Raw genomic sequence first — 25,978 nt, forward strand, 5'->3', positions numbered from 1 at the left:
TGACGATGTCAGGATCTGCAGAGCAGCTGCATTTCACAAACAGACTGATGAATCAGTTGACATGTCAAGAGCTCACTGATTGGAGACTATAGACATTAGAGCGGAACATTTCAACTACTTTCCACTAAATTACGCAGCATTGTTACTTGGGGTCGGCACATTCAGGAATTAACATGCACTTTTATTGCTGCAAAAAATACCAGCTTTAATTCACCACTTACAGCAGCATTGTTGGTTATAATCCTGTCAGAGAATGTGCAGAAAAAGCTTTGAGTAAGTGGTAGGGAGTCACACTGAACCCACATGCTGCCCAGCTGAGATGAGACAGGCATTAGGATATACCTCTGAGGTTAACATTTGCTTCATATTCCATTTGTATGTGTTATGTGCTCATTTTTGGTGACAGACTGCTCTGAAATATAAAATGCAGTACGTTCACGTCTCAATTCTTGAAGATATGCAGAGTCATACAGCAGTGTATGGCAAAGGTGAGGTGGCATGTGCTGAAAGAGCAACACAGAAATGTACTGAGAATGTAAAATGTGGTATTATTATATGTAATATCCTGTAATCACTGTGTTTTTAAAAATAGTTCTATTATTTATGCTTGTTATGCTTAAGTATACAGCACTGTTTCTAACAGTTGTTTCATACTGTCTGCTGCTGGCAGCAAGAAACTCCAAAACAATCAGAGAATGACTGTGAAAAATGACAAACTGCCAGACAAAGTGAACTCCAGCCAAGTTGCATAACATGACATTTCCCCAATTTCTTTTCTGTTTTTTTTTTTTAATTTCCAATCAGTTTTGAATGCTGAAGGATCTGGCCAAATCTGCTGTTTCCTGATCACACTGAGTCAAAGAATCTTTTGTTGCTAATTTAACTAAACAATTACAGTCTTAAATTAGCAGTCAAATTTTCCTTCTGACTACTTCAAAGAGAGTTAAAAGCCATGAGCTTGAATCACATGCAAATGACTGTGAGGCTGAGGTGACCCTAATGCTGCATGCCCTAATCACCTTAAAATTCCACAATATTAAAACAGCAAACAGGAAACTGCTTCTGGTTACCCTATGACCCTGTAATACACAGTCTTTTTTTTTTCTCACAGTACTCGCCAGCCCCTGCCACAGACGGAAAGCCAAGACATTAATTCTACTACTGGCATTCTTCTCTGTTCTACCCAAAGTTCTCCAAAAGGGAGGTTTTCTTAAATTCGACACACTTCTGAGATCGCTGTGATGTGCCTTCAGTATAGTTGATTCTATCTCTTTAAGACAGAAAACAAAACAGGAAGTCTAAACAAAAGAGGAATGAAGATCCTTATCATACTGAAAATACATCTTTTAGATGAAATTCACTCACAGAGGACACATTCTGCCAACCAGGCCTTTTATGGCCACATTACAGTCAGCCTGCATGGTATGTGAAAAGCAAAACAAAACAATAAAGGTTTCATGGCTCACTTCAGTTGGGATGTTGTCTGTGGTGAAACGGGAGGAAGATAAGACAAATCCTCTTGTTCTCCATAGACTTTCTGACGGTGTGGTCTGCTGCTATCCTGCACTGTTGTGCTGATCACTTGGGATATGCTTGTTAGATGGCCACGAACCGGCCCAAGCGGGAACGAGACAAAACAAAGCATAAAAAGACAGACGTGGGGGGAAAAGAAAAAGAGGCCAGGGTAGATAGGAGGCATATGGGTAGATGACTAACACAGTAAATTCAGTTTTCATCTGGGAAATGAGTGTCCTTATTATGACCCTGTTGTATGCCATTAAACCCTTTATCCAATTAGACATCTGCATTAAATGAGCCTGACTTGACACGGACCCAGTTTTGGAACCCTTATACTATCAGTTAACCTGCAATGCTCCGAGTCACACTGAATACAAATGACCACAGCAGCGAATCTAAAATCTTCCATTGCAAAAACTGTTAATTCTATGTTTAATCCACCCCATACATAGCGTCAACCACCACTAGACCAGCTGCCAAGAAACCATAAAATGCAAATTAGTCTTGGCTAGGTTACAGCACTTTCAGCCAGTTTCCACTGATACCCATTTGTTTCTATATCCATAAACCTGTTTGGCCAGAGCTTCCTTGCTCTGACTTCAAGTCCCTACTCAGCACGTTCTGAAAATAGACAAATCATTAATACAGACCAAATCAATACTGAGTATCATCATAATCTCATGAGGGACACAGTCTCAGACAGACATCCTATGTTATAAGTTGCAGCAATAGGCCTTGCTTGATTTTTTTTTTTTTTTTGCATGACAAACACAAACCAAGAGCCAGCTGTGATGGACCTTAATCCATTAAATCCCCCCCACACAGTAAACGGCAAATCCTAATGAGGATTTGAAGCACTCTGCTGGGTGGGGGCCCGCGGCCATGGACACACCACGGCTAGCGGTCTGCTCTCCCTTCCATTGTCCTCTTATCAGCCTTATCAAGGAGGAGTGACTGTTGATGAAAGACCTGAGCTGCATTGAGGTCCAATGGCGTATTGACCCAGCGGCAGCTTAGCACTATGGGAAGTCAGATCCCTTGGCCCGATACAAAATCCCTGTGTGACATCGAGGTGGAAAACAAAAAGAAATCCAAAAGAAAGAGTGGGGGGAAAAAGCCCACAGAGACTGTTTACTCTGAAGGACAGAACAAAAGGACTGTGCTGTGTGTCTGTGTTTAATAAAGGCGTGCTCTTAGGTCTGGCTGAGAAGCAGACGGAACAGGACTCCAGACTATTCACTTAACTTCATTAAGGATTTTAAGTCACCGAGTTTACGGCAATGCTGATTGGTCTTAGAGAGATTTCCCAGAAACACTAGGAACACTGAGCTGTTTTTATGAGTTGAAGCATTTCATTAACGAGCATTACTACACAGATGAGATTTTACGGTATGTCAGAGGCAGACAAGGCTTTTAAGTTGTAGGCTTGCCCACACACGTTTAACTTCACAGAACGATTTGTTTTCACACTAGGGCCCAAATTGCAACTTGACTCCCTCGAGCAATGCAGCGCAATCTGTAATGACTCTACTAAATATGCATTCAGAAGTAGTGATGGGTTCAGGGGGGGAAAAAAAATAGCCAGCGCCAGATTTTTTTCTTGTTTTGCATCTCCAGCAGGAATATTCCCGTGTTACATCCAAAATCCACGGGGAAGACAAAAGCACGTGATGCCTTGACACTGTATTTGGAATCATGTTTTCCCTCGCCTCATCTTTTCATAAAATATTTGCCTGACACCTGAGGAGATATAGGCGCGACCCTGTCAATCCAAGTGCTGACACCAAGCCTGGAAGATCCTCTCTAATTCTGTCTGTGCATACTTTCATGTATAGGAGAATCCAGTGAATAGACAGAAGGAGAGAGCGAGAGAGGGATGGAGAGGTGGGGGCAGAGAGGGTTGGGATTTGCCACTGTACTCCTTTCTGACATGTTCTACCGTTAATCACCACATATTCAGCAGGACCTTCTTTCAGGAGGCAGCAAGACAGACACCTCATTTCAATCTGAATCTTCAAGGATAGAGGAAAAGAACCTGTCAAAATCAGGGCTCCTATTTAGATGATCTTTCTAAGGCCCCAGAAGCGCTATTGAAAAATACTAGGTTGCAATTTAAGACTGGGCCTCATTTTACAAAGGTGCCTCTTCTATAGACAGACCAAGGATAACTTATGAACTTAAATCTACACTTAAATTATTGAGCGTATGATTCCTTGTTAAGATTTTTTTATGAAACAGTAAGCCTGTCATCTTATAATACTTAGGATATAGTGCGCAGTTGTAAAATGTGATCTCTACGTACCACTTTTGTATTTAAGTCATGATAAAGGCCCTGCACTGCAGTTCTGTAAGGCTGTGTTAAATATATAATGCTATTAAAAAAATTCTTGCTGGTTTTACATAGTTCCTTAATCAAAGCCAACGACACTTACAAATCTTAAATTACCTATAAAACTATTTGCTAGAAAATGCATATCTACTCTTTTTTTTCAAGACAAAATGCTGAAACAAGGTGAAATGAAAACAATGAATACAAATGAATTCCATCCAAAAATCCCGACAGCACTCAGCCCCACAAAATTAAAAAAGAAAGATGAGATGCAAAGTTTCTAGGGATATACCAGTGAGATGTGGGTGTGGGGTGGGGTTGGTTGGTTGGGTTGGGGTGGGGTGGGGGGGTAACCCTGAAGCAATTAATCTTTCGATGCTTCTGCAGAAGCACAAAAACTTCCAGCCTTTTATGGCTATGGCAGTAACCCATTTAATTCAATTATAAAATGCATTAAAAAGATATTACGGCCGGGGCGGAGTGTAATGAAGCATGTTTACTTGGGGATATTGTTTATAATGAACAGTTGTTGGGCTTAGCCCTATAGTTAGAAGAGGACATCTGAACAAATATAGGAACATGAGATAAGTCAAACAAATCAGATTTTCGATCTTACTTTTAAATTAATTGGGAGCAAGCGCAATGCATGTTCAATGTTAATGAATGTACATTTCAGAGCAGGTAAAATTTCAGAACTTTGGGAAAGTCTGGTAGCCCAGCATTTGCTAAAAGAGTTATAAAATGTCCTCATACCGCAATTTAGTTGGCTTTTTAATGACAAAGTGGAGCTACTTCACAAGGGTTGAATGCTTACCTATATCCTTGTAAGGGGAGCAATAACATTGAGTAGGTTCTTACCTTCAGTGCACTGTATACCAGCCAAAGCAAACATCAGGCAGCAGAGGGTTGAGAGACTCCACACTGAGCAGGTCATTGTGCTTGGCTGGGACACTCTCCTCATGTTTGGCCGGAAGTCACTGCAGTCACAACAGTCCACAATAACGCCTCTCAAAGATGCTCATCATTGGGATCTGCACCTGAAAAAGCCACCACAGTGGATATTCAATGTTGGAGAAACACCTCAAAGCCTCCTGGGAAAACGATACATCCACAACTAGCTTTTTGTAACATCTGTAGATGGCTGTAAATCCATGAAACCGACAATAAACCAGAGTGTAATCCCAAGAGTGAAAATCCCTGTAATGGAACCTAAATTGGCAAATTAACACATCACCAATGTGCAACAAGGGAGTAAACAGACCACTGGCAAAATGACTCTAAACTTCAAACCCTAGCCATTCCTCTTCTTCTTACTCTGGCCATCCATACCTCTTCCAGTGCTTGTGTGCCTCTCCTGGTTGCCTTCACCAAAAATATGGCTCTAGATCCATCAAGTGAAGCAGGCACTAAAAGGCAAGCCTCCTGAATGAAGCCACTCAGGCATGTATCTCTCTTCTTAACTGTTTGCCTGCATTCGCATGTTTACACCTCCCGCCTGCCCCTGTGCTACCCGCTCATAAACTGTTCTCACACCCCTCACAGGGGAGCACTGTCACTCCAGTAACAAGTCACTTAGGAGCCCATTAAAACGCTGTACACACCCCTTCAATGTTTTTTTGCTTAAAACGCACTAAAGCCAGCCCACCCTGCTCAACATGTGTGACTCAAGTACAAAGTATTTACCAGTGTCTGCAGGTGAAAAATGGCATGCTCCTACTTTTCTGTGCAGTTTTTACAGCTGTGTATGTGAGCAGGAGGTGTTTGGATTCTTGAGAATTTCTGGGCGAAAATGAGCTTAGTACCTGTGGTCTGTTAGTCAAGGTAAAGTTGCTTTTAAAGTGAAAAAAATAAGAAGCACTGGGGTAGATATGCACAGACACAGTGCAGTTTCATTAGTGCTTAAGCTACTTGAATACATCATGAAAAGCACAAAAAACCCAGACCTTGACTGCCTCAGCGAGGTGATGTGAGGGTGCCTTGAAAGTCTGCGTTTGTGTGCAAGATGTTCTCAAGGCTTCGACGGAAGAAAACTTTTCTTTTGTTTATTTCATTTTTAAACCTTTGGTGTGTCCATCCTTACATTCCTCAATCATACACACTTTTAAGTCTAGTTACTCAAGGATTTATAGCAGTTACTACAGTGGTGGACAAAATGCTAAAGTTCAGTGGAAGTGGGGATTAAGGTAAAATACCAACAAGCATTTGCTTTTGTTCAAAGGTATTTGCTTAAAATGTATGTTATGGCCCTGTAATAGTATTCTAAAAAGTGAACTAAATTACTCATCTTGTGTCTGCGGTTCTGGAATGGAATGTCTGGAATTTTATATACTGGATTTATACAATCTAACACATTTCTGTAACTTATGCCAGGTTACAGATTATTAGAAACCACTGAAAACTTGCATTCATGGAATGCATTTATTGAAGGGCGCAAGAACATTGACTAATAGAATAGTATCACGTCCAGATTGTCTTTCACAGAAATACTTCAGATACTTAAGTACATTCATGAAATACATGCAATACTAATACTATTGAATACAGCAGTGAACCCATGATGTAAAATGGTAAACCATCAGCCTGCATTACTCTGTTCTAATTTATGTTGCAAAGAGCAAGTCAATCCATAATAAACATCCACAGGAACTCATCTGGATTCATGCCGCAGTCTGGTCAGGAATGCTTATGGAACACTAAAACGTTTGTGCAAATCTCATGTACATATTCAAGCCTGTGATATCATTATTTAAAAAATCTAATTTATGCTAATAATATCTAGTCTGCCAGAAATAAAAACTTGATACTTAACCTTTTAGCCGAAGTATTATGATTTTCTACAGAGCTGTTTAACATCAAATTACGTTCCAAGTTGAAGAGCAGCTGGTGTTAAAATTACAAAAAAAAAAAAAAAAGAAACAGTGTTCCAACTGCAAAGATACTGTGCTGCCCTGCTGCATAATAAGCCACAAGATTAATAACTGAATAATAAACCTGAAGCTTAAAGGGTTAATAAACTCTTCAGACCCTTCCTGCAGGCATGCTAATTTGTCAAGGGAAATAAATATATTAAACACGAGGGCTGATCCCCTACACGGGCAGATGGGTGTTCGGCTAAATCAACGACAACAGCTCGCTACCTTCATATCTTTGTGTCATGCTGTGAGCGGTTAACATGCTGATCAGTCTGAGGCACCGAAGGCACAGACTAAGGCGGTCTGCCTGACTCCCACTCTCCTCATTAAACGCGCCAAGGTCTCTCTTCTCTGCTGGAGACCTTATCTTCCTAAGCTGCGGCGAAGACCCACCGATCAACACCTGTTAAGTGCTTCAAACGAAACGACGCCGATCGAACCCCCAGCCGCCGCGCAGCAGGGAGCACCGCTGCTACCGTTGTGTACGTTTTGTCGAATCACGCTAAATTATAATGGCTAAGGTTTGTGTACAAAGGCCAGGGTCTTTGAAGTCTGATGCTGGCGTATCCTCATACGAGAAGGTTCTCTAACGTGTAGTGAGACTTTATGCGCGTGTGGTGATATGACAGCTTGCGCCGCGTTGTGTTGACTACATATAAAACCAATGCAAGCAGATGTTTAAGTACTTTGAAAGATGCAAAGCCAGAGGGGCATGGACCCAGAGGCTGGAAAACAGCTGTGCACTTCCATGCAGCTGCACTTTAAACCAGAAAAAGGAGAAGAAGAAAATAAAAAGAAGCAACCAGACAGGTTCATCATCAAACATGGTAAAGAACGGAGGGGATTTTGCTAAAGAACATTTGTTGCTCCTGTACAAAAGAGGGGTGGTGGGAAAAGAAAGGAGGCATTAAAATCAAAGTTGAAAGGACAGTTTGAAATGTTAATGACACAATGGGGAAACAAGGCACAGATGTGAAAGAATGCAGCACTCTTTTGACTGAAACCTCCTCGTTGTCTCCCTCTCAGGCAAGTGTGGGCCACCAGAGGATAAAGGAAGAGGCAGGCCATTCAGGCCAATGAGGCCTGGAATAATAGGTTGGGGACATGGGAGTGGGGGACACAGATGGGAGGTTGGGGAGTTTACAATACAAGACTGACAGCTTGCAAGTCTTGCTTGACCTCTGAATTAACCCCCGAGCTTTCAATGAACTAAAAGAAAGAGCCGTGATATTGATTGTCAGAGAATATGACAAGTGTATAAGTAAAAAATAGACGCACGCCAAACTGTAAGTTACTCAAAAAGCAAGCGTCTGGGACCGAATGCACACTCACATTAGAGTGATGCTTGAAAGCACAGGCATCTCAGCAACAAGAACTTCCCAAACTGGTCTTTACACTCTTCTTTTGGATTCACCTTTGCATGATCCAACAAAAAGCTGCATAAATCAAGCTGCTTTTTTCTCTCCAGTGGTTGGATTATTGGGTCAGTGATCAGATGACATTAGTGTCCCACTGAGCCAGATATCGGAGAGGAAAATCAATCAATGACCTCGCGTAGGCCAGCTGATGTAGCTCAACACATGGTGGTATGACTAACCCTTAGTGCTCCATATGAGTGCTGCTGGACTGAGGGTGGTCAATTATAGAGAACCTTGTGCCATTATACACTGCTGCAGCAAGAAGATACTTATACCATGTGCATTTTTGGGGCCTGCTGAGGAACATTTATAGTGCAGCTTGCAACGTTTAACTTTACTTTTAATGCTATGACCTAAAAGAACATGAACTGCCCTCAGAGCAAAGCAAAAAGCCATTGATCAGTCCCCACAAACAACACAATGCTTCATTTTCAAGACTGATTAATTTAGTAATGTATCATTTCAAATGTAACACTTGCACAATTAAGCTTTCCTTTAATGTAAGATGTTTTACTAATGGCCCTTCTACAAATCTATCAATTTTTCTGCCCACTCTATTCATCAAATTCAGCAATCCCTGCTGGTCTGAACCTAATGGCACAGAACAAAACCATGTTGCCCTGTTGTATTTCAGATATTAAGTAATCTGCAGGACATTACAAAAGTGGTTCATTTTTTTTTTTGGGTATTTTCTTTCACAGTGTTATTATAGCAGCGATATTTATAAAGCATTCATAGAGCCATATCAAAGACAGGAGAAATTGCGCAACCTCTCAAATCAAAATGCAAGCGTGATCCTCCAACTCAAACAGATTTGAAAATGCAGACTATGCTTTAGAGTTAACAAGGAAAAGCAATCATTTCTCTTCAGCGCTTTCCTCTCATTTCTCCCTCTCTGTCTTTGCCATAAATAGAGATGCACTTTTACATATTAATCAGAATAATCAATAATCAAGCTTCTTTATGGCACATGATAAACACTAATGTTTTTAATAAGCTGTCATCCTAGTCACTGAGCTGAAAGAGAAGGAGAAAAAGAAAGAAAGAGAAAGCAAGTACAACTGCAAAGCAGGTAGGGAAAAAAAAGAGCATGCATATTTTCTCCGTACAAAATGCATAAAATGCACATTCTGGAAATAGCCTGGGATCCTAAGGGCTAGAATTAGAATTAGCACTTTCACTTTGGTAGAGATTACTGGGCATAAGATCACCTGCTATGCCTTTCAAAAACAGATATACTTGAGACTCCATTTTCCTTATTTTGATACACACCTTTCTATTTCTGGCAGATAAACGACATGCATAGCCCAACTATCATCACACAAGGAAAATCCTATTAAATTGGCAAGGTGCCTATACCTGCCACTCAATGGGAATTATAATGGGCTCGATTTGCGAGGGTAACTAAGTTTATAATACAGCCTCCACATATTGTTAACAGTAATTTTGATGTTTTAGTGGACGAGAAGTGGATTATCTCAAAATGAAATTTGGAAATGTCATTTCCATTAACTGATAGCGTCAAATTCCTCCTTTCAGGTTGCGGACGATAAGGAGGATCCTGCCACGGCCATTTAATGGTGGCTTTGCTGAGCACTCCTCAGCTCCAGCGTTAATGGGCTGACATTAATACAGCTAGATAAATAAGAAGGTCAGAAAAAATTCTGAGGACCACCATTATATAGGTATCTCACACAGATAGTACCTGTCACTCAGAGTAAAAGGAGTCCTTGACACTCTACATTTCTCCTTCGGTTTGGGCAGATAGGCGGAGGAATATACACTATACCTCTACAGGAAGAGACGTTACTTTACCCGCCCTTTGCAGCTCTACAGCCTCCGAGAATTCTGCATGATTCTGGTACACTTTTGTAACATGATAAGAGCGAAACCAAAAGTACAGGGTCATGAAACAGCAGGAACCAAAAAGACGAGAAATCTGCAGCGAGGGAGTCGTACTCTCCGAAGCCTCATCATCTCAATTTCAACAAAATGCATCAATTTTTAATTCACTCTAAAGCAATGAAAGCGCTGTTGCTGTCAAAACGGAGCAGAAGCATGACTGGAAATGAGTGTGTGTGCGTGGCCGTGCAGGAGTGTGTGTGTGTGTGCGTGCTTGTATGTGTGTGTGTCCTCAAACCCAGTCTCATCTGTCATTTGGAGTTCATCTGTCCTGATGCATTTGCATTTAACTCTCCACCCTTGCACTCCGCTCCCTCTCCACTTTACACACTTATTCTCTTCTGGTGTCCTTCTAAGACCTCCTTGCTTATAATACAGACAAAAAACGGTTATTACACAACGAGCGCCCACTAGGTTCCTAGGTCCTACACTACAAGGTTCTACACTATCTAAGGTCATACACGTGCTATATTATACAGTGGGATCTACATTGCTTTCATTTCTAAATTAATAAAAGGCTGCTCATTACAATTTGCATTATCTTACAAATAATATAAGTGATCCTTAGAGTTTCTAAAATATTTATCCTACATTCATTTCAAATTTACTTTGTGATGAAATCCACCCAAAAATCAATGAAACAATATGAACACAACCTTCAGTGAAAGGAATAAGAAAAAAATCAGATTTTTCAAGAGTACATTGCAAATGTCTTAAGGACTTAAACAAATGTGTTTAAACATTTATCATGGCTATAACTATCATGGAGATATATATATATATATATATATATATATGTGTGTGTGTGTGTGTTATGTATACATATATATGTATATATATATACACACATATATACATATATATGTTTCCCAAAGTATTAGACTTTTTCCATATACTAGGTAGAGAAACAGAGGTGTTTCAGAGAGATTTCTCCTAGAGGACCCCAAATTTCACACAGATTTTTTAAAGCCCCCCACCAATACATCTAATGTATTAATGAATGACTGACTAATCAAAGTGTGTTGGATTATATTTACAATTAGTACACAGCTTATTGAAAGAGACGTTAGGTAATGAAAACAGTGATAAATATAAAGCAACAGCCACCTATAATAACAATATGAGTATTTATTATATAAACACTTAGCAACCTGGAAAAAATATCCTTACGGGTTTTAAAAAAGAAACATGCAACTTTCATTGTCATTGTCCAGAGCATGCATGAAAACACACAGACCTGTGTGTAGGAGGTGTGTACATATGCACGTATGATATACACACACATAGTACACATTAACTAAGTGAGCAAAATATGGACGCTTCAAAATTAATTGCTCCAGTGGGCAGACATGTAATGCCTCTCAGAACGCCACAGACAAGAATGAGCAGCTGTACCGGAGAAAAGCCTCTGTCCCTCTATTAAGCATCAGATCATCAATTATTCACCATCATCGTGAGGCATTATTCAACAGGACGATTAATTTTTTAAGATAGCAGGAGGCAACACAAAACATAAAAAGGGAAGCTTTATGAAATGTCTTGAAAAGATGACATTCTGGACAGAGGAGGTGCAAAAAATAAATAGAAGGCTGATAGGTGTTTAGGGAAATGCTCCATGGTGGAGATGTGGCTGCTGTTAGCTCTGCCCAATACTCAGACGGGACATTAAAGGACCCAGTAATGATCATAAGGTTTCGAGCTACTCACCAGCAATTAATCCATGAGCTGCTAATCAAAGGTGTGCTGAATTTGGAGTAGAAGTACAGGATTTACATAGGCAAATAACCCAATGAACAGTCTCCTTAAGGAATCTGGAGTAAGCTCTGTCCTCAAACAGGCCAAATGCACAGATTTTTCTGGCCATCTTGAATGAGTTTTTTCAGAAGCGAACAAAGAAGCTGTGATGTCTTGGTGTGAGACGGAGAGCATGCACTAGACAGCAAATCATTTGAAAATCTGGAGACAAAGGAAAAGGGTGTAGTCTGCTCCCTGAGAGAAATCAGTTGTCAGGTCTAAATCTCTCCTGACAACACAACCAGCAGTTAATGCCGCTCGCTAAATCTAATGGTACGATATTGACCTTTTTCAAAGGCACCAACAAAACTTACAGGCCATTAGCTCTGGGGTTCAAAACTCTTGCATTCTAAAACTTTGGGAAAGCTAAAAATAACATAAGCTGTGGAAAACCTGTGCCTATATTCCCTATAGGGCTGTCTGATTTCACCTGTTATGTTTAATCCAGTGACTATCGCCTGGATTCTTCACCACTGTAAAAAGTGGTCTGAATTAGTTTCTGAATTGAAGGTCTGAGCACACTACTTCAGATGTTTACGGAGGAATGAAAACCCAAAGACACAAAAGGAAGGGTGCAGTTCATGGGGGCTGTTAACAAGTGGGTGGGTTGTCTCTTCATTCACATACAGCATTTCCTGTACTGTTTATCATGACAATGACATCTGTGGTGAAGGGAGTTTCTGACTGGTTTGATAGTTTCTATGGACTTTCCACTGAAAAACTTTTGAACTGCTAACAATAACCCAGCCACAGAGGCTTCAGATTTAAGTCTCTCTATTCTAATTTGGTTCCTAAAATCAGTTCATGATGTCACTTGGCTGGTGTGTTTCCTTTAAGCCCAAAGAAAAATCAGTTTTTACAAAACTTTTAGTATATTTTACAATCCAATTTAACCTGATAGGATTAGTTTGTGTGTTCTGCATATTTTTAATTCACCCTGCTTCACATTTATCATGCTGCAATTGCACATGCCACCTCCTTTCTCCTCTGTGCTTATAATCTGCTGGAGGAATTTCACAGAGAATAATTTCCAGTGAATCACCGCCCAGATGCAATTGTTTAGCCAAGTGGATTGAAGATAAAATCCATACGAGCAAAATTTGATTCGTAATTCCCACCTTAATTTTGACTCATTAAACTCCGAGAAATAGTGCCACATGTCAAGGCTGAGGCATGACTAAGTTTCCTCCTGAAAATGAGTCTGCAGACATTAATTTTCTTAATGCTTGTCTAAACAATGCTAATCAAAGAGCGTTAAATGAGAGTTCAGTATAGAAAAGGAAAGTGGGTTACAGGAGCAGACACTAAAGGCCCACTTTAGCCTTTCAGGGGGATCCAGTTTCATTGTGTGTGGTGATCTCTTTCTCCGAGGTCTTTAGGCTCAAGACAGGGGGAAAGAAGCCGGCACAGTGTTCATGCCTGGATCGTTAGCTTCATTAACATGTGTTAACCAATGCTGCCATCAGTGTAATTGAGATGCAAACTGTCCAGCGTTGGATTACTGCAAGGGGCAACCTAGACTGGGCCCGTTAGCCTATTTCTGCTAGGAATTGTTTGAGAGCTAGAAAGAAGGCTATTCATCACCACCCCACAATGTGCAATTTCGAAATGCTACACTGCTCTCTTTTTTGACTGGGAACAAGTTCTGATGTGAACAGTATTAAGAAATTATAAAATAATAAAAATAAAGGGAAAAAAGACCTATGCCTATCAATATAATAAAAAGCAGGCAATTCTCCCGGTCACATGGTAATTCAAAAATGAACCAGCTATTTAGTTCAAACAGTTACACTGGTTGTTTCACAAAATGCTATTGACAAAGTTTTTCCATGAAGCATATGAGCAGCATTGGCAATTTAGAAAAGAGCAGGGACGTTATTTTCCCTCCATAATCTTTACCATAGCCACATTTAAAATGAACCAAATGGCATACTTTGCTTGGAACAATGTAGACATTTGTTAAAATGGCTCTGAAAATAGTGCCCCACAACTGTGCGTGCCACTGCTGGACTACACTGGGGTGTAAATACTGATGTATATTGCTTGGCACATTCACAACACATCCAGTGTTTCACATGTACTACATGCAATGCAGAAGTAGCTGGAGGATCCAAATGCTTTAAGAAGTGGAGTCACGTAAGTGACCTCCATTCAGGGGAAATGACCTCTCTTCAATGGACCATGAATCTATCCAGGAATCAAAGTGTGAGCACTGCTGAGGAATCATTCCAAATGTAAATGGATTATCGGCAACACTGTCGTATTCTGCCACCCACAACTAGGCCACAGACGCAAGAAACTCTCATCTCCTTTTTTATTTTCCTCTTTCTCCAGCTTTTGCCCCTCCTCTCTCCTCAGCTCTGGTTTGGAGTCGTGCTTGCTTAATTGTGATAGCCCCCTGCCATTCAGCACAATTCACCACAATCTGACTCAAGACTGGGTATCATGAGCAGACACGAAGGATGACACCATGCCTGTCTGAAAATGGGAATCAATTGAGGTAACATTTAACGTCAATCTTTAAAAAACACAGGTCTTCCCTTCAAAAAAGAAAAAGGTGTGGGTCCAGTGAGAGAGAGAGAGAGAGAGAGAGAGAGAGAGAGCATATATAAACAGTCTTCATAAAGACGTTAGCTTGTGCATATTGCCCTAAAAGTATAGACTGCCATCTACTTTGTGATACGTTTTGAGATCTGAGAGAAATGAAACCATATGTGCACTCTTTGATAATACCACAGCTTACGTGATATAAAACCACAGAATAAAAACTGATTCATTAAGATAACACAATGCTATAACATAAGGGGGAGTAATGCGTACAGCGCTTCAGTGTACATGGGCGAAATCTCCTTCTAAGACATCATCCGCCCTGTGCCGTACCTACTTATATGTTACTGAGGAAGAGAAAGCATTTGGAGCAACAGAATGCATTAAGCTCAAGCAATACAAGATTATCCAATTGTAAGACTAATATGGGTTTAGCTAAGGTAATTGCTTAGATGGAGCCTACGATTCTTCCCATGCCGGGAAAAACAAGGAATGAGCTTGGTAGCATGTCCAATTGGAAAAACAAACATGTAACATCATCCCACAAAACAGAGGGAGACAGGAAATCCAGGTTCCCTATGCTTTCTGTGACATTATCTATGAATTTTATTACGTCCCACTGACAATTACGGCACGTGTGCCACACACAAACACACAATTTCTCCAACAATGCGGTGTTTCTATCAGATGCTATCGGGCATGTTTCCATCTCTCCCTTAATTGCACTAAAGTAACCAGACACACAACTGGGGGACCTTGGGAGCTGGGAGAAACATTCCGGAGAGATCTTATCAAGGCACAAAAAAAAAAAAAAAAAAAAAAGCCAGGCGGAAATGCTGCTAAGAGTGAGCTTGGGTTGGAGAGGCCTGCTGAGTTCATGCGTGATGGCAGTGAGCTCTGGTGCTGTCTCCTGCCAGTTCAGGCCAGACTCACTGCTAATCAGCTACGGGTGATGACTGATGAAAACGCCATCAGCAACTAGCACTTAGAGGCAAAGGCCGAAAAAATGTCTAACATAGTGGCTTCAGAATGATTTATGGACAGTATGCACTGAGCAAGAAAATTACTTGTGTGACAAAGATATCCGTGATGATGAATGCCACAAAAGAGCAGTTCTGATCAAACTACTGAGTATGAACAATTTAATATATGTCATATTTCTATTGGTAAAAAGGCTAAATAATAGAATTTTTAATGATGAAACCAAATTCGGGTTCACGAGGATAAAGTTATTCGCCATCAATTGATTCACTAGGTTCTTGCTATACACTTCAGCAGGGTCACGCTCTCTATAACCTTTTAGAGGACTATAATAGTGCATCACTTAACATCTTAAAATCATATTTTCATACACTTCAATTCTGCACTACAGAAAGCCATTTTAATAGCCCAGAAAATAGGAAAAAACTGCTGTATATTTAGCCAGACATTAAAACCATTAGTTGTTGTCTTAATGGTGTGCGAATTATAGTACCTTCTGTGAAATCTATGCAAATTAACCTAAATTTGTTCTGACATTTTTGGCAGGTTTTCAACAATATTTTGGCAGACTTAATTCTCAAAGGACATAAAAACATAATGATGGCAAGTGAAAAATATAAAAATATGACTTACGATAGGCAGAAGGATACTTACTTTGACACTGGTATCTCAAAACCACACAAAGAAAAAACAAGCAAAAAACGATCAGGTCTATCTCAAATCTTTTAGGAAGCACACGGCTGTATGAAAATATCAATTAAATACCAAGAACAATTGATATGATTTACGTATTATTTATTATGTTAGAAATTAAATAAAATTAGGTATAATATTTTGTACTATATTCCTCCCAATGTGTTCATATTTACGTTTAATTTCCGATATGCCAACCTTCAAAAATATCCCCATTTGTTTGAATAAATGTGGCCATGTTACTCTAAGATTGGGAAGTTTCTTCTGCATGGTTTTTGGCTTGCAGCTAAGAATATCTGAAAAATGCCTCCCAATACTCAGGCAGAGATTGTGAGGTTTCAATCACCCAGTGGTTAAAAAAAACAGCACTTGTGTCCCAGAAATCCTCTACTGGTAACATGTTGACATGCTGAGTGGAATGTGATAGTTGTGTGGTCCATTTAAATGTATTAAATTGTTGTATTGAAAAGTTATTTCTTTCTCCTTCTTTTTTCCCTGTAGCATCTCTCCTGTACATGCCCACTACATTAAATAACAAATAACAAGACTATCACAGAGGGACCAGAATAAGAAATTGTCTATAATTCCTATACACCGTGACCCTGAAGTGGACAAGCGGAAAGGAACATGAATGAATGAATATAATTCCAATAGTCGTCCTTCAAAAGCTGTGAATCTGACTGGATGTTGTGATGGATTTTACAGTAATGCTAACTGTGACCCAGTCTGATTGTGCCTCTGGTTTTACTACCAGAGTGGCTGATGATGGTCACGTATGTCTACAAGAGATCTACTTTTGCTAGGCCTGTGAACTGCGTGTCAGTTCATGATTAATCCTGTACTTGGCACAAGGAGACATTATAGTCGAACTCAAATGGGACTACATTTCACCTCAGGGCTAGCAGGGCTGATTTAAAGAGCTCTATCTAGAATGACATTTGTCCTCTGCTTCCCAGCACTTTCTTCCTAGAAATTCCTCAGAGTCGAGTGTGTGGTCAGTGCCCTGTCCACCCCCCTCTGGCTCAAGGGTAGTCTCTCTCTCTCTCTCTCTCTCTCTCTCTCTCTCTCTCTCTCTCTCTCTCTCTCTCTCGGATAACGGCAGCAGGTGCAGGAATGCCAGTTGTCCAGTCTGTGCTCACTCATGCTATGGTCAAGATGAGAATCACAGAGGTAGCCATTCACTGGAACCCATTTACAGCCTTGATGTTGGACAATGCATCTTTGTCCATGCCAGCTTTTCCCCAGACCTTGAGTTTGAGAGTGACGTGCAGGATACAAGAAACAAACAAAAAAAATCTGTAAAGATAAATCTAGTGCTCATCTGGTTTGCTGAGGAAGCAGAATAAATATTAGAGCTGTCACATTTCTGAGGTTTGTGTATGACGAATCTCATCAAAAGAGCAGAAAAGCACGCTCAGAGCGCATTAGCACTGACAAGCGCCATTCTGGCCAAATGAGCAGGTTAACCGTGACAGCATGTGCAACACATGGAACAGTTCCCTATCGAGAAGATCAGCACTAGGCTGAGGAGTAATGACTGCTCCTCTCGCGTAATTAACTTCGAGCTGCAACCTCGTTGTTGGCCGGAATTAAATTCCTCAGACTTATGTAAAGCGGCAGTGCACCGGCGCAGCTGATCAATGAAGACATCTCTGTGGGCCAGATTTCAGCCTACCCCCAGGTGTTTACTGCAGACTACTTATTATCTAATCAGAAAAAAAACACAGCATTACCTTGTCCTGAGAGTAAATACTAGTTTGTTTGGGCCTTGAGTTGTGTGCCAAAGGTGGGTGGGCACATCATCTAAAATTCAGAAACGCTAATGAACCCGTGCCGCGGTCCACTAAGATCATGGTCTGATATTGATGCACAATAAAAAATGACATTTTCCGAGGACCTAATGATGCCTCCTGACACAACACTGCTCTGTTAGGATTCTGAGCTTGTTGTTATTTATTGTTGTAGAAAGAGATTTCTGTCTCAGAAAACTGACCTTACTCATAATAAAGATGCAAAAAAAGAGCATGTTCCAGGAGTATCAGCTCCTACATTAATCAACACCTGCTCAAGTCCATGAGAAGTGAACGGAAGCAAACAAAAGCATCCATTGTTGGACAGGTGTCCTGTCCATGCAGTTTGAGCTATGTATCCAGCTGTTAATATTATCCGTGTGCCTATTAGGCCTATGCTTAAGACTTCAGATGAACTGAATTAAGAGTACTAATCAAGAGTACTGTATTGTAGTTTTAAAACCAACAGGGATGCTTAAAGTCTCATTTAGTAGCAATACAACATTTTGTCTACAACTTTTTGGCTTACATTAGTGACATAATGCACTGTATTTTAAGTGGGCCATATGTTTAAATGCCCCGGTGAAAGCTTGTCATTTGCAGAATAAGTGCGAGGGCTTTGAGGTTAATTCACGTTCCCTTGCGGTGTAAAGAAACCTCCCACTGCAGCTGCACCATCAGAGTATTGACGCCAGCTCACAAAAAGTCATGCGAAGCTTCAAAGACAATGCTAGCTAACGTTAGTTCTGCAGTACATTATGTATAATACTAAGCAGCTTTGCCTCCATATGCAACAGCTGCACATCATTCATAAACTGACTTTTAACCATGGACTTTGAAAAACATAAAGATAAAGGTGTTGTTTCTCAGGAAGCAAGGCCCATGCTTGATGAGCAGCTCAAGCCCTTTCCCACAGCTTGGATTACTCATTTGCTGCCGCCTTATCTATGGAGAGGATGAGCCTTCAGATAAATCCAGCCTCTGGAGTGCTAGGAAAACAAAGCTTCTGATTACAGCAGAGTGATCAAGCAAAACTGTCCTAATAAACATTTCCAAAACCAGAGGAAACGTCCATGTGACTCACAAAAGCATTTTTAGAAATGTAAACATTGGTACCAACCGCATAAACATGAAATATTTAAAATCTGAAAGAGCCATACCTCATAAATCGCATTCCATTAGCATGTGATATATTTAAGTTGTAAATAAATTAACATTGATCAGACTTCGTTCTGTAGGTGTTGAATATAAAACCGAAAAAAATTACAGACTGATTTACAATAATATAGAACTCCAAAGTCTGCATGTACATTTTCTTTCCATTCTACTTTACTTTTACTCACATCTGTCAAGGGCAGCTTTGCGGGGGGAAATTACACTGCAGACCATCTCCCCTCACCATCCTGAAATAACAGGTCTGTCTCGTTGAAAATGGGGCTTTTAAGTGTGGATGTGATGCGCCGTGGTGTAATCCGGCAGAGACACAACCCCTTCTCCCTGGCTGCCGTCTGCAGATTCTCACTGCCACCCTAGGCTCTCTCTCTCTCTCTCTCTCTCTCTCTCTCTCTCTCTCTCTCTCTCTCTCTCTCTCTCTCTCTCTCTTTCTCACTCCCTCTCCCTTGCTCTTTCTCTCCCTCTCCCTAAGCTGCCATAGCCTGGCCGCACTCTCTGTTTACTTTGAGCCTCGGCTCCTTGCTTCTCCTCTGTGATAGAGAAATTGAATTTTTTTCCCCTGAATACTGATGTAGCTTAGAAAAGATAAGACATGTCTTGTTCACATACACAAAGTTGCGAGTGTGTTCATGGAAATATGAGGGTAGAAAATCTGTCATTGGACTTCATTTACATTTAAATAAAAATCAGCACCTGTGTCTAAAGATTAATGTACTTAATCTGATTTGAGACTCAAAAATTTAATGCGATGCCCAAAAATTCTATTAGCATCTTTCAAAATACATGTAATTCCCAAACTTCTTATTAATACTACTACTATTAGTATTAGAATGCATACTCTTTTATACTATACTTTTATTCTAATTTAATATATTTTGGATTTTATTTAATTATGCTATCGGACTAGCTGAATAAACCAGCAGCAGACCAAAGACGAGATGTAAATACCACCTCTAAACACACTGTTTCTTCCTTTCATATCCATCCTACGCTGTTTTGCTCCTGAAGCTAATTAAAGTGGCAGCCTGTGCACTCTGCGCCATTGGGAAAGGTAAGGCATCTCAGTGCCACAGAAGCCTTTGAGAAGTGGAAACAAATGTTTCGCAAATTGGCAGAAAGGGCACTGCCAGGTCCCGAGCGTTCCGCTGATTGCTAATCGTAAAATAAATCTTGTCATAAAAAAGCAGGTATTTAGCCCACCAAAGGCCACAGCCTTAAGCACACGGCATAAAGTGTCTGCTGCCTTTAAGAAAAAAAAAAAAAAAAAGATGCCTTGTTTATTTCCTTTAAAATGGTGAGTAGTTATCGGCACAGCATGGGCTCCAAACACTGTGTAAACACATGGCTGCATAAAACCAGGGGAAAGAAATGGTCTGATTTGAGATTATTACATTGCACTGCGCATGACTGAGCTGTGGGGAAGAAGCATGATTGTGTATAATCGCCTTTCCCCCCATTTTCACGTACAGACCATTCCCCTGTCCTGATTACATGCACCTTCTTCTTACTTTTGCACTGATAAAACAAAATAAATAATACAAACAGAATCAGGTGAAGTACCTCTCTCACATACTTCACTTGAAGTGGCCACACAATGACTGATTGCCGAGCTTATATTAATGACTCACATAACGGGCAAAATTAAAATGGACAGTGACCGAATGAGCATCTTCATATTAGCTTGAAGTTGTTTGGATAACCTAAATCAATAAAATTAAATGAAAAATCTTCTTCTTCAAGGTAAAAAGAGAGAGATCTATAGTCTGTTTTTAGTCATTGTTTCCTGGGTTAACTCTGGAGAAAGTGTGATTTTATATTTACACATTTGATTTCACAGCTGATGACAGCAATGCTTCGTTTATGCAAATTTCCATATAAATGTGTGGAGAATATGAAATACTAACCTATAGGTTCTTGATATGTAATGTGCTGATTACCCTTAAGTCAAAATAGGGAGTTAAATATCTCAATATAAAACACTAACGATCACCAAAAATTCAAATAAAAGGCAGTAAAAGATGAAAATTGCCCTGCTACATAAACAACAGTACAGAGTAAGGAATACTATGTAAGTTTTACAAGTCCAGTGATGCAGTAATGCTCACAACTAAATCACTATTTCAACACAACAAAGAAACTCACAGAGAGCTAAGATTAGAAAACTGCACCACTGAAGTTTAAAGAGCAATAAAGAGCTAACAGGTCATTATTTTCTGACTGTTTAAAATGTGGTGATATTATAAGTCACTCTCCAAGTTCTTTTTTGCCTTAAAGTTTAAAGCTCTGTGTTTGAAAGTAAAGATTATTATACAGTTATTACTACACATTTTTCTGAAAAAAAGCATGAAACTAATCTGTGAAGTATGCAGTTAATGAGGAAGTGAAACACTGACCCGTCGACAGGTATTTAGAGTTAAGGGTTGAAGCAAAATAGGTGTGTTGAATTTGAGCAATACTAATTGAAGTGATCTCATCATCCGTCATTTTCCTTCCACCGAAAGTGCTGGGAAACCTCATCTTGTGTTTTAGTGTTTTTCTTTAATTTTATTTTCTGTGAGAAGGGTGTGAAAAGAAGAAGAGAGCCAAGAAAAAAAATTCCCTTTGAACCAAATGGGATGGGATAGTGTTTTCACACAGCAACACAAAGAAGCAGGGACTGATGACATGCCTCCCCCCAACATTCAGCCCCCACCCATTCCACAGACCATAGGCCCCAGCTAAAACTAATGGGCACAGGGCTGAAGGTTCTCCTATTGAAATGGTTTCTCGGGCCACTTTGAAATGCTAATAGTACAGCTTCAAACAGGGGCCATTCACACGTACATGAATTCAAAATATTTTTGGGGCAGAGTACATCTCGAAAAAAGCCAAGCATGGTGAAATACGACCAGGCAACGAATCTTAAATTTGGGGGAAAATGCCACAGATGCCAGGTGGTACCACTTAGAAGGTGCATGAGCGAAAACTTTTTTGGGAGGGTAGCATAATTTAGGTTATATGTTTTCAAGCTCTTCAGTAGTAATAGCAAAGGAGACATGAGGAAAAGCCTTTTTCAGTTTTGCCTTTTTTTCATTATTAATTCTAGCATTTTTACCTCAAAACCTATGAGTATGGAATTACCCAGTCAGTTTGTTCTTATCATTGATACCTGGCTGAAAACAGTTATAATCCAACAGAACTTCAAATATGGACTGTATTAGGTTTCAGTGCCTCACTTCTTCATCACAACGCTCCCAAAGCCTGGGGTTTAGTCTATATATCATACTTACATTTTTTTAAAAATCTCTCTCATGCCTTGTTTTGAACTCCAAAGCCCACCCAGCTGCTTTTGAAGCCTTTATAGCCCTAATGTGCTTCCAGTTGTTAACTGTGTGAAGTACGACGCTTGACCTTAAGTCTCGGTCTCAGAGAGAGACCCGGAGAAATTCACCTCAGATTGTAGCGCTTGGTTAACCGTCGGCCCGGAAAAACGCTGCTGCTTATATTCTACATTTTACACACAGTTCAGGACAGGTTTAACGATTTAATTCAAACTGAGTATCGAAAGCGGTGGAGGAATATTTTCTGTCAAATTCGTCCAACTTGTTTAACTGTTTTATACACCACGGGCTGCCACAGCCTGCGAAACGACAGATTTTGGGGTGTTCAGCTTGTTTTAAAAAACTCTTTGTGGTGTCTAGCTACTAAGAAAATGCTAAAAACACATCGAGAACAAACATTTGAAAAGTCGATACGTTTAAAATGCGTCACTAAGCATTGTAAACTCTAAGGACCGTGGGTAATTTAAATACTTGTTTTAAAAGCTAAATTTACTTCTTAAATGAGTCTTTAAGTTGCGTTTTTGGAAAGACATAAAAGGGGGGTAAAACCGAAAATCCTAACGACGCCAATCTAGAGAAATTCAAGACGCTTGATCGAGTTATAAAAGAAACGCGGCCACAGGTCCCTACATGGTTCGTCTCAGCAAATGGAACCGTACAGAAATACACAGGTTGCCTGGCATTTCTAATATTGAATTTCCAATTAAACAGCTCTGTAGGTTTTGGTTCAGATGCTCAAACGTTATTAGTTTTCATTCATTCTCACTGTGTCTGCGGGAGGAGAGAGAGAGAGAGAGAGAGAGAGAGAGACAGAGGGGAGAGATGGCGGCCGACCAAAGCCGTCCACATCTGGCTGTGTTTTGATGAACCATTTCTCAATTAGCCATGCTAGCCCTCTCCATCATTTTAATCACTTTAAAACAGTGCGGGTTTGTTCTTTTAAAGGAGAACAGAAAATCAGTCGTGCTCGTTTTGGGTTTTTACTCAGAGGTTTCTCCGCCGCAGCCCCTGAGGGTGATCCGTTTTCATTTGTGGTGTGAAAAAGTTAAACACACTCGCTCTTTAGTCCTTCTTTATGGCTGGTATCGGGGTCTGAGGGCGGGATCGCGTCTTTGAGCTTCAAGTTCAGCGCGGCACGGACAAAAAGTTTCTGCAATCCAAGCAAAACTTGAGGACGACGACCTCTCTCTCCTTAAACACGGGGCTAAAGTTGCCACAGGGAAAGATGAGCAAGTGTGAGGGGGGACGGATAAAAACAGACATAAACGGACCCTTACCTCTCTGAGAGACTCGGTTTCGAAATAAAATGTGAAAGGGGGGCTGGAGGAGCTCCGGGGTTCAATTCAGCTCCGAGGCTGTGGACCATACTCGGCTCGCCGGGAAAGAGAGCGCCTTCGCGGCTTGAGTCGTGCGGAGCTCTCGGACTCGTCGGTGCTCTTCACATTTCGGCCAACAGTCCCAAGACCGTTCACTTCTGAGTTCTTTTGAGCGTCCGAGTTTCGCTTAAATACACAGCGACTGTCCTACTCTTGCCGTCTTTCTTTCGTGAAGCAACAGCAAGATGCAGAGAAGTCACGTTAAAGGTAAAGATGAGCGGAGGTACGAGTCAATGAACAGGCTCCAGCTCTTCAGGTTTTTTTCTGGATTAAAAACACATAAACAAAGAAAAAGAAGAAAAGAAAATGCCCGTCTGTGTTTAATTCAATCCCGTTAGGGCTTCTCCGTAGCTTCTCTGTTTGACAGGCGGTTTGGTCGTTGGAGGTCCTGCTATCGGCGGTGAGAGTATCAGCTTTAGCATTAGAAGGCAATGGGTTTCCAAAGGTAAGGTAGCTCTCGGAGCTAGTGCAGAGTACACAGCGATGGATGTGTGCTTAGAAGCTGCTGGCAAAACCCGGCACGGATTTCTCTTCTCTGTGGATCAGGACTCCCATGGAGGAGGGGGGACCCAAAGAAAACTAATCATATAAACATATTAGCATGTACTGCAAGAGCAAAGCTGTACTGCAAAGACTGTTGCGAAAGAAGATTACAGAGAGAGGGCTAGGAAGTAGATTATCTATAAATATATGCCACTATTGGCCATTTTCCACTCCATTTGAACGGCTACATGCCCTTCTTTGGGGCATCGGAGACTCAATCCCTCTCACAGTAGGCAGTCCAGTCTATTCAGCCAATGACTGCAGACATTTTCTTGCTGTAACTCTAGCATGCATCAAAAAGAAGAGTGCAGATTGCTTTTCTCTCTCTCTCTCTCTCTCTCTCTCTCTCTCTCTCTCTCAACTTGACCTCAATCAGAAACAGAAAAACCGAAGCCATGCCGCCGTGCTTGGAGCCGAATGGACCAAAACATAGGAAAAAAGGGCTAATGCAGCTCATCTCTTTTAAGAACTATTTCATTTTCCATATTTTCATTTTTCAAAAAGAAAATGCTTAACATTATTCAATTTGTCTGATGCACCATTGAAACAATTGCTCTTCACGCACAGCCAGCCTTAGACTTCTTAAAATGGCTACCACAGGCTACAGAAACATGCTTAAGCTCTAAGTTTCATTGGCGCATTTTCCAATTTGATGTGAGACAGGGGAAAACAGCTCTGAAATACTATTACAGATGGCCGCCATACACCTGGCTTTAATATAGCGTGTCTTTTAAGCATGGAGGAGAAATATGAATTTCTCTCACTCACCAGGTGAAGGTTAGAGGATGAGTGGGAATGCTTGTGTTTTTCTAAGCATAATTTTACATAATAATCAATTCATTTTTGGAGACAAAAGAGAAAACAGATGTAATAAAGGTCATTCAATGGCAAATATTCATTCCTTCTACCAAGAACTAGTGATGTGTATGCATTAGCATAGCTTCAAGTAAAAACACATGTGGAAGATTTACAGAGCGCCCACCGCGGGAGGGGTTAACTGCTGCAGTGCTGCTTTTCCAAGACTTTTAATTGGGTCTTTCAGCTACACCATGACACAAGTTATTCTCCACGTAATTACGTTATCATTGCAGCCCACTTCTTAGCATTGGGTGAGAGTTGCGTACGTTCTCGTCAGACATATACTTGATAAAATACATGACTGTGATCATTTCACTGACTTTAATAGTAAAAGCTGTCAGTCAACTGAACACAACAGTAAATAAATCAGTTATCACTTTATGAATCAATAAACAAATGAATTAGCTTAATACAACACTATTCAAGACATAACTAACAAAAATGGAACAATAATTGTCAAAAATTATTTCATGCACATTGATCAACTAAAGGAAAGGTTGAAGGAGAATTTTTTTTCTTTCTTTGTTTTAAGTGTTTTAGCGTACGTGCTGTTTTCCTGCATTTATGCAGGATTTAGAGAAACTTGATTGAATTCAGGCTTAAATCCTTCAGTGAAAATGGAATATGGCCAGACGGCTGGTAACAGACAATGGAAGATGATGACTACTTTAAACATTTTCATTGGCATTTACTGGCAACTTTGCAGCCCTGCTGGAGAGACGCCCAACATTTTCATCAAAAGTTCATATTGTTCATTCATGTTCAGTTCACTCATTCAAACATTCATGGAAAAAAATCTGCTGGACAGAAAAAAAAAACATTCA

At 40.4% G+C, this 25,978-nt stretch overlaps 1 protein-coding gene across 5 annotated transcripts in view; it reads right to left on the reverse strand.

Moving 5' to 3' along the window:
* The window catches only part of adgrl2a (adhesion G protein-coupled receptor L2a), a 160,015-nt gene that overhangs the window by 64,345 nt on the left and 69,692 nt on the right, over nucleotides 1-25,978 (reverse strand). For 3 of the 5 annotated variants that reach the window (XM_066647563.1, XM_066647559.1, XM_066647562.1), the window contains one exon: nucleotides 4,706-4,884. In XM_066647563.1, the coding sequence (XP_066503660.1) occupies nucleotides 4,706-4,808 (103 nt within the window). In that variant the 5' untranslated portion in view covers nucleotides 4,809-4,884. Of the gene's footprint in view, nucleotides 1-4,705; nucleotides 4,885-19,227; nucleotides 19,354-23,654; nucleotides 24,206-25,978 lie in introns of those variants that run through there. The other 2 variants (XM_066647560.1, XM_066647561.1) reach the window with 2 other exon arrangements.

This window comes from Hoplias malabaricus, chromosome 16, assembly GCF_029633855.1.
Source record: "Hoplias malabaricus isolate fHopMal1 chromosome 16, fHopMal1.hap1, whole genome shotgun sequence".
Taxonomy (NCBI): domain Eukaryota; kingdom Metazoa; phylum Chordata; class Actinopteri; order Characiformes; family Erythrinidae; genus Hoplias; species Hoplias malabaricus.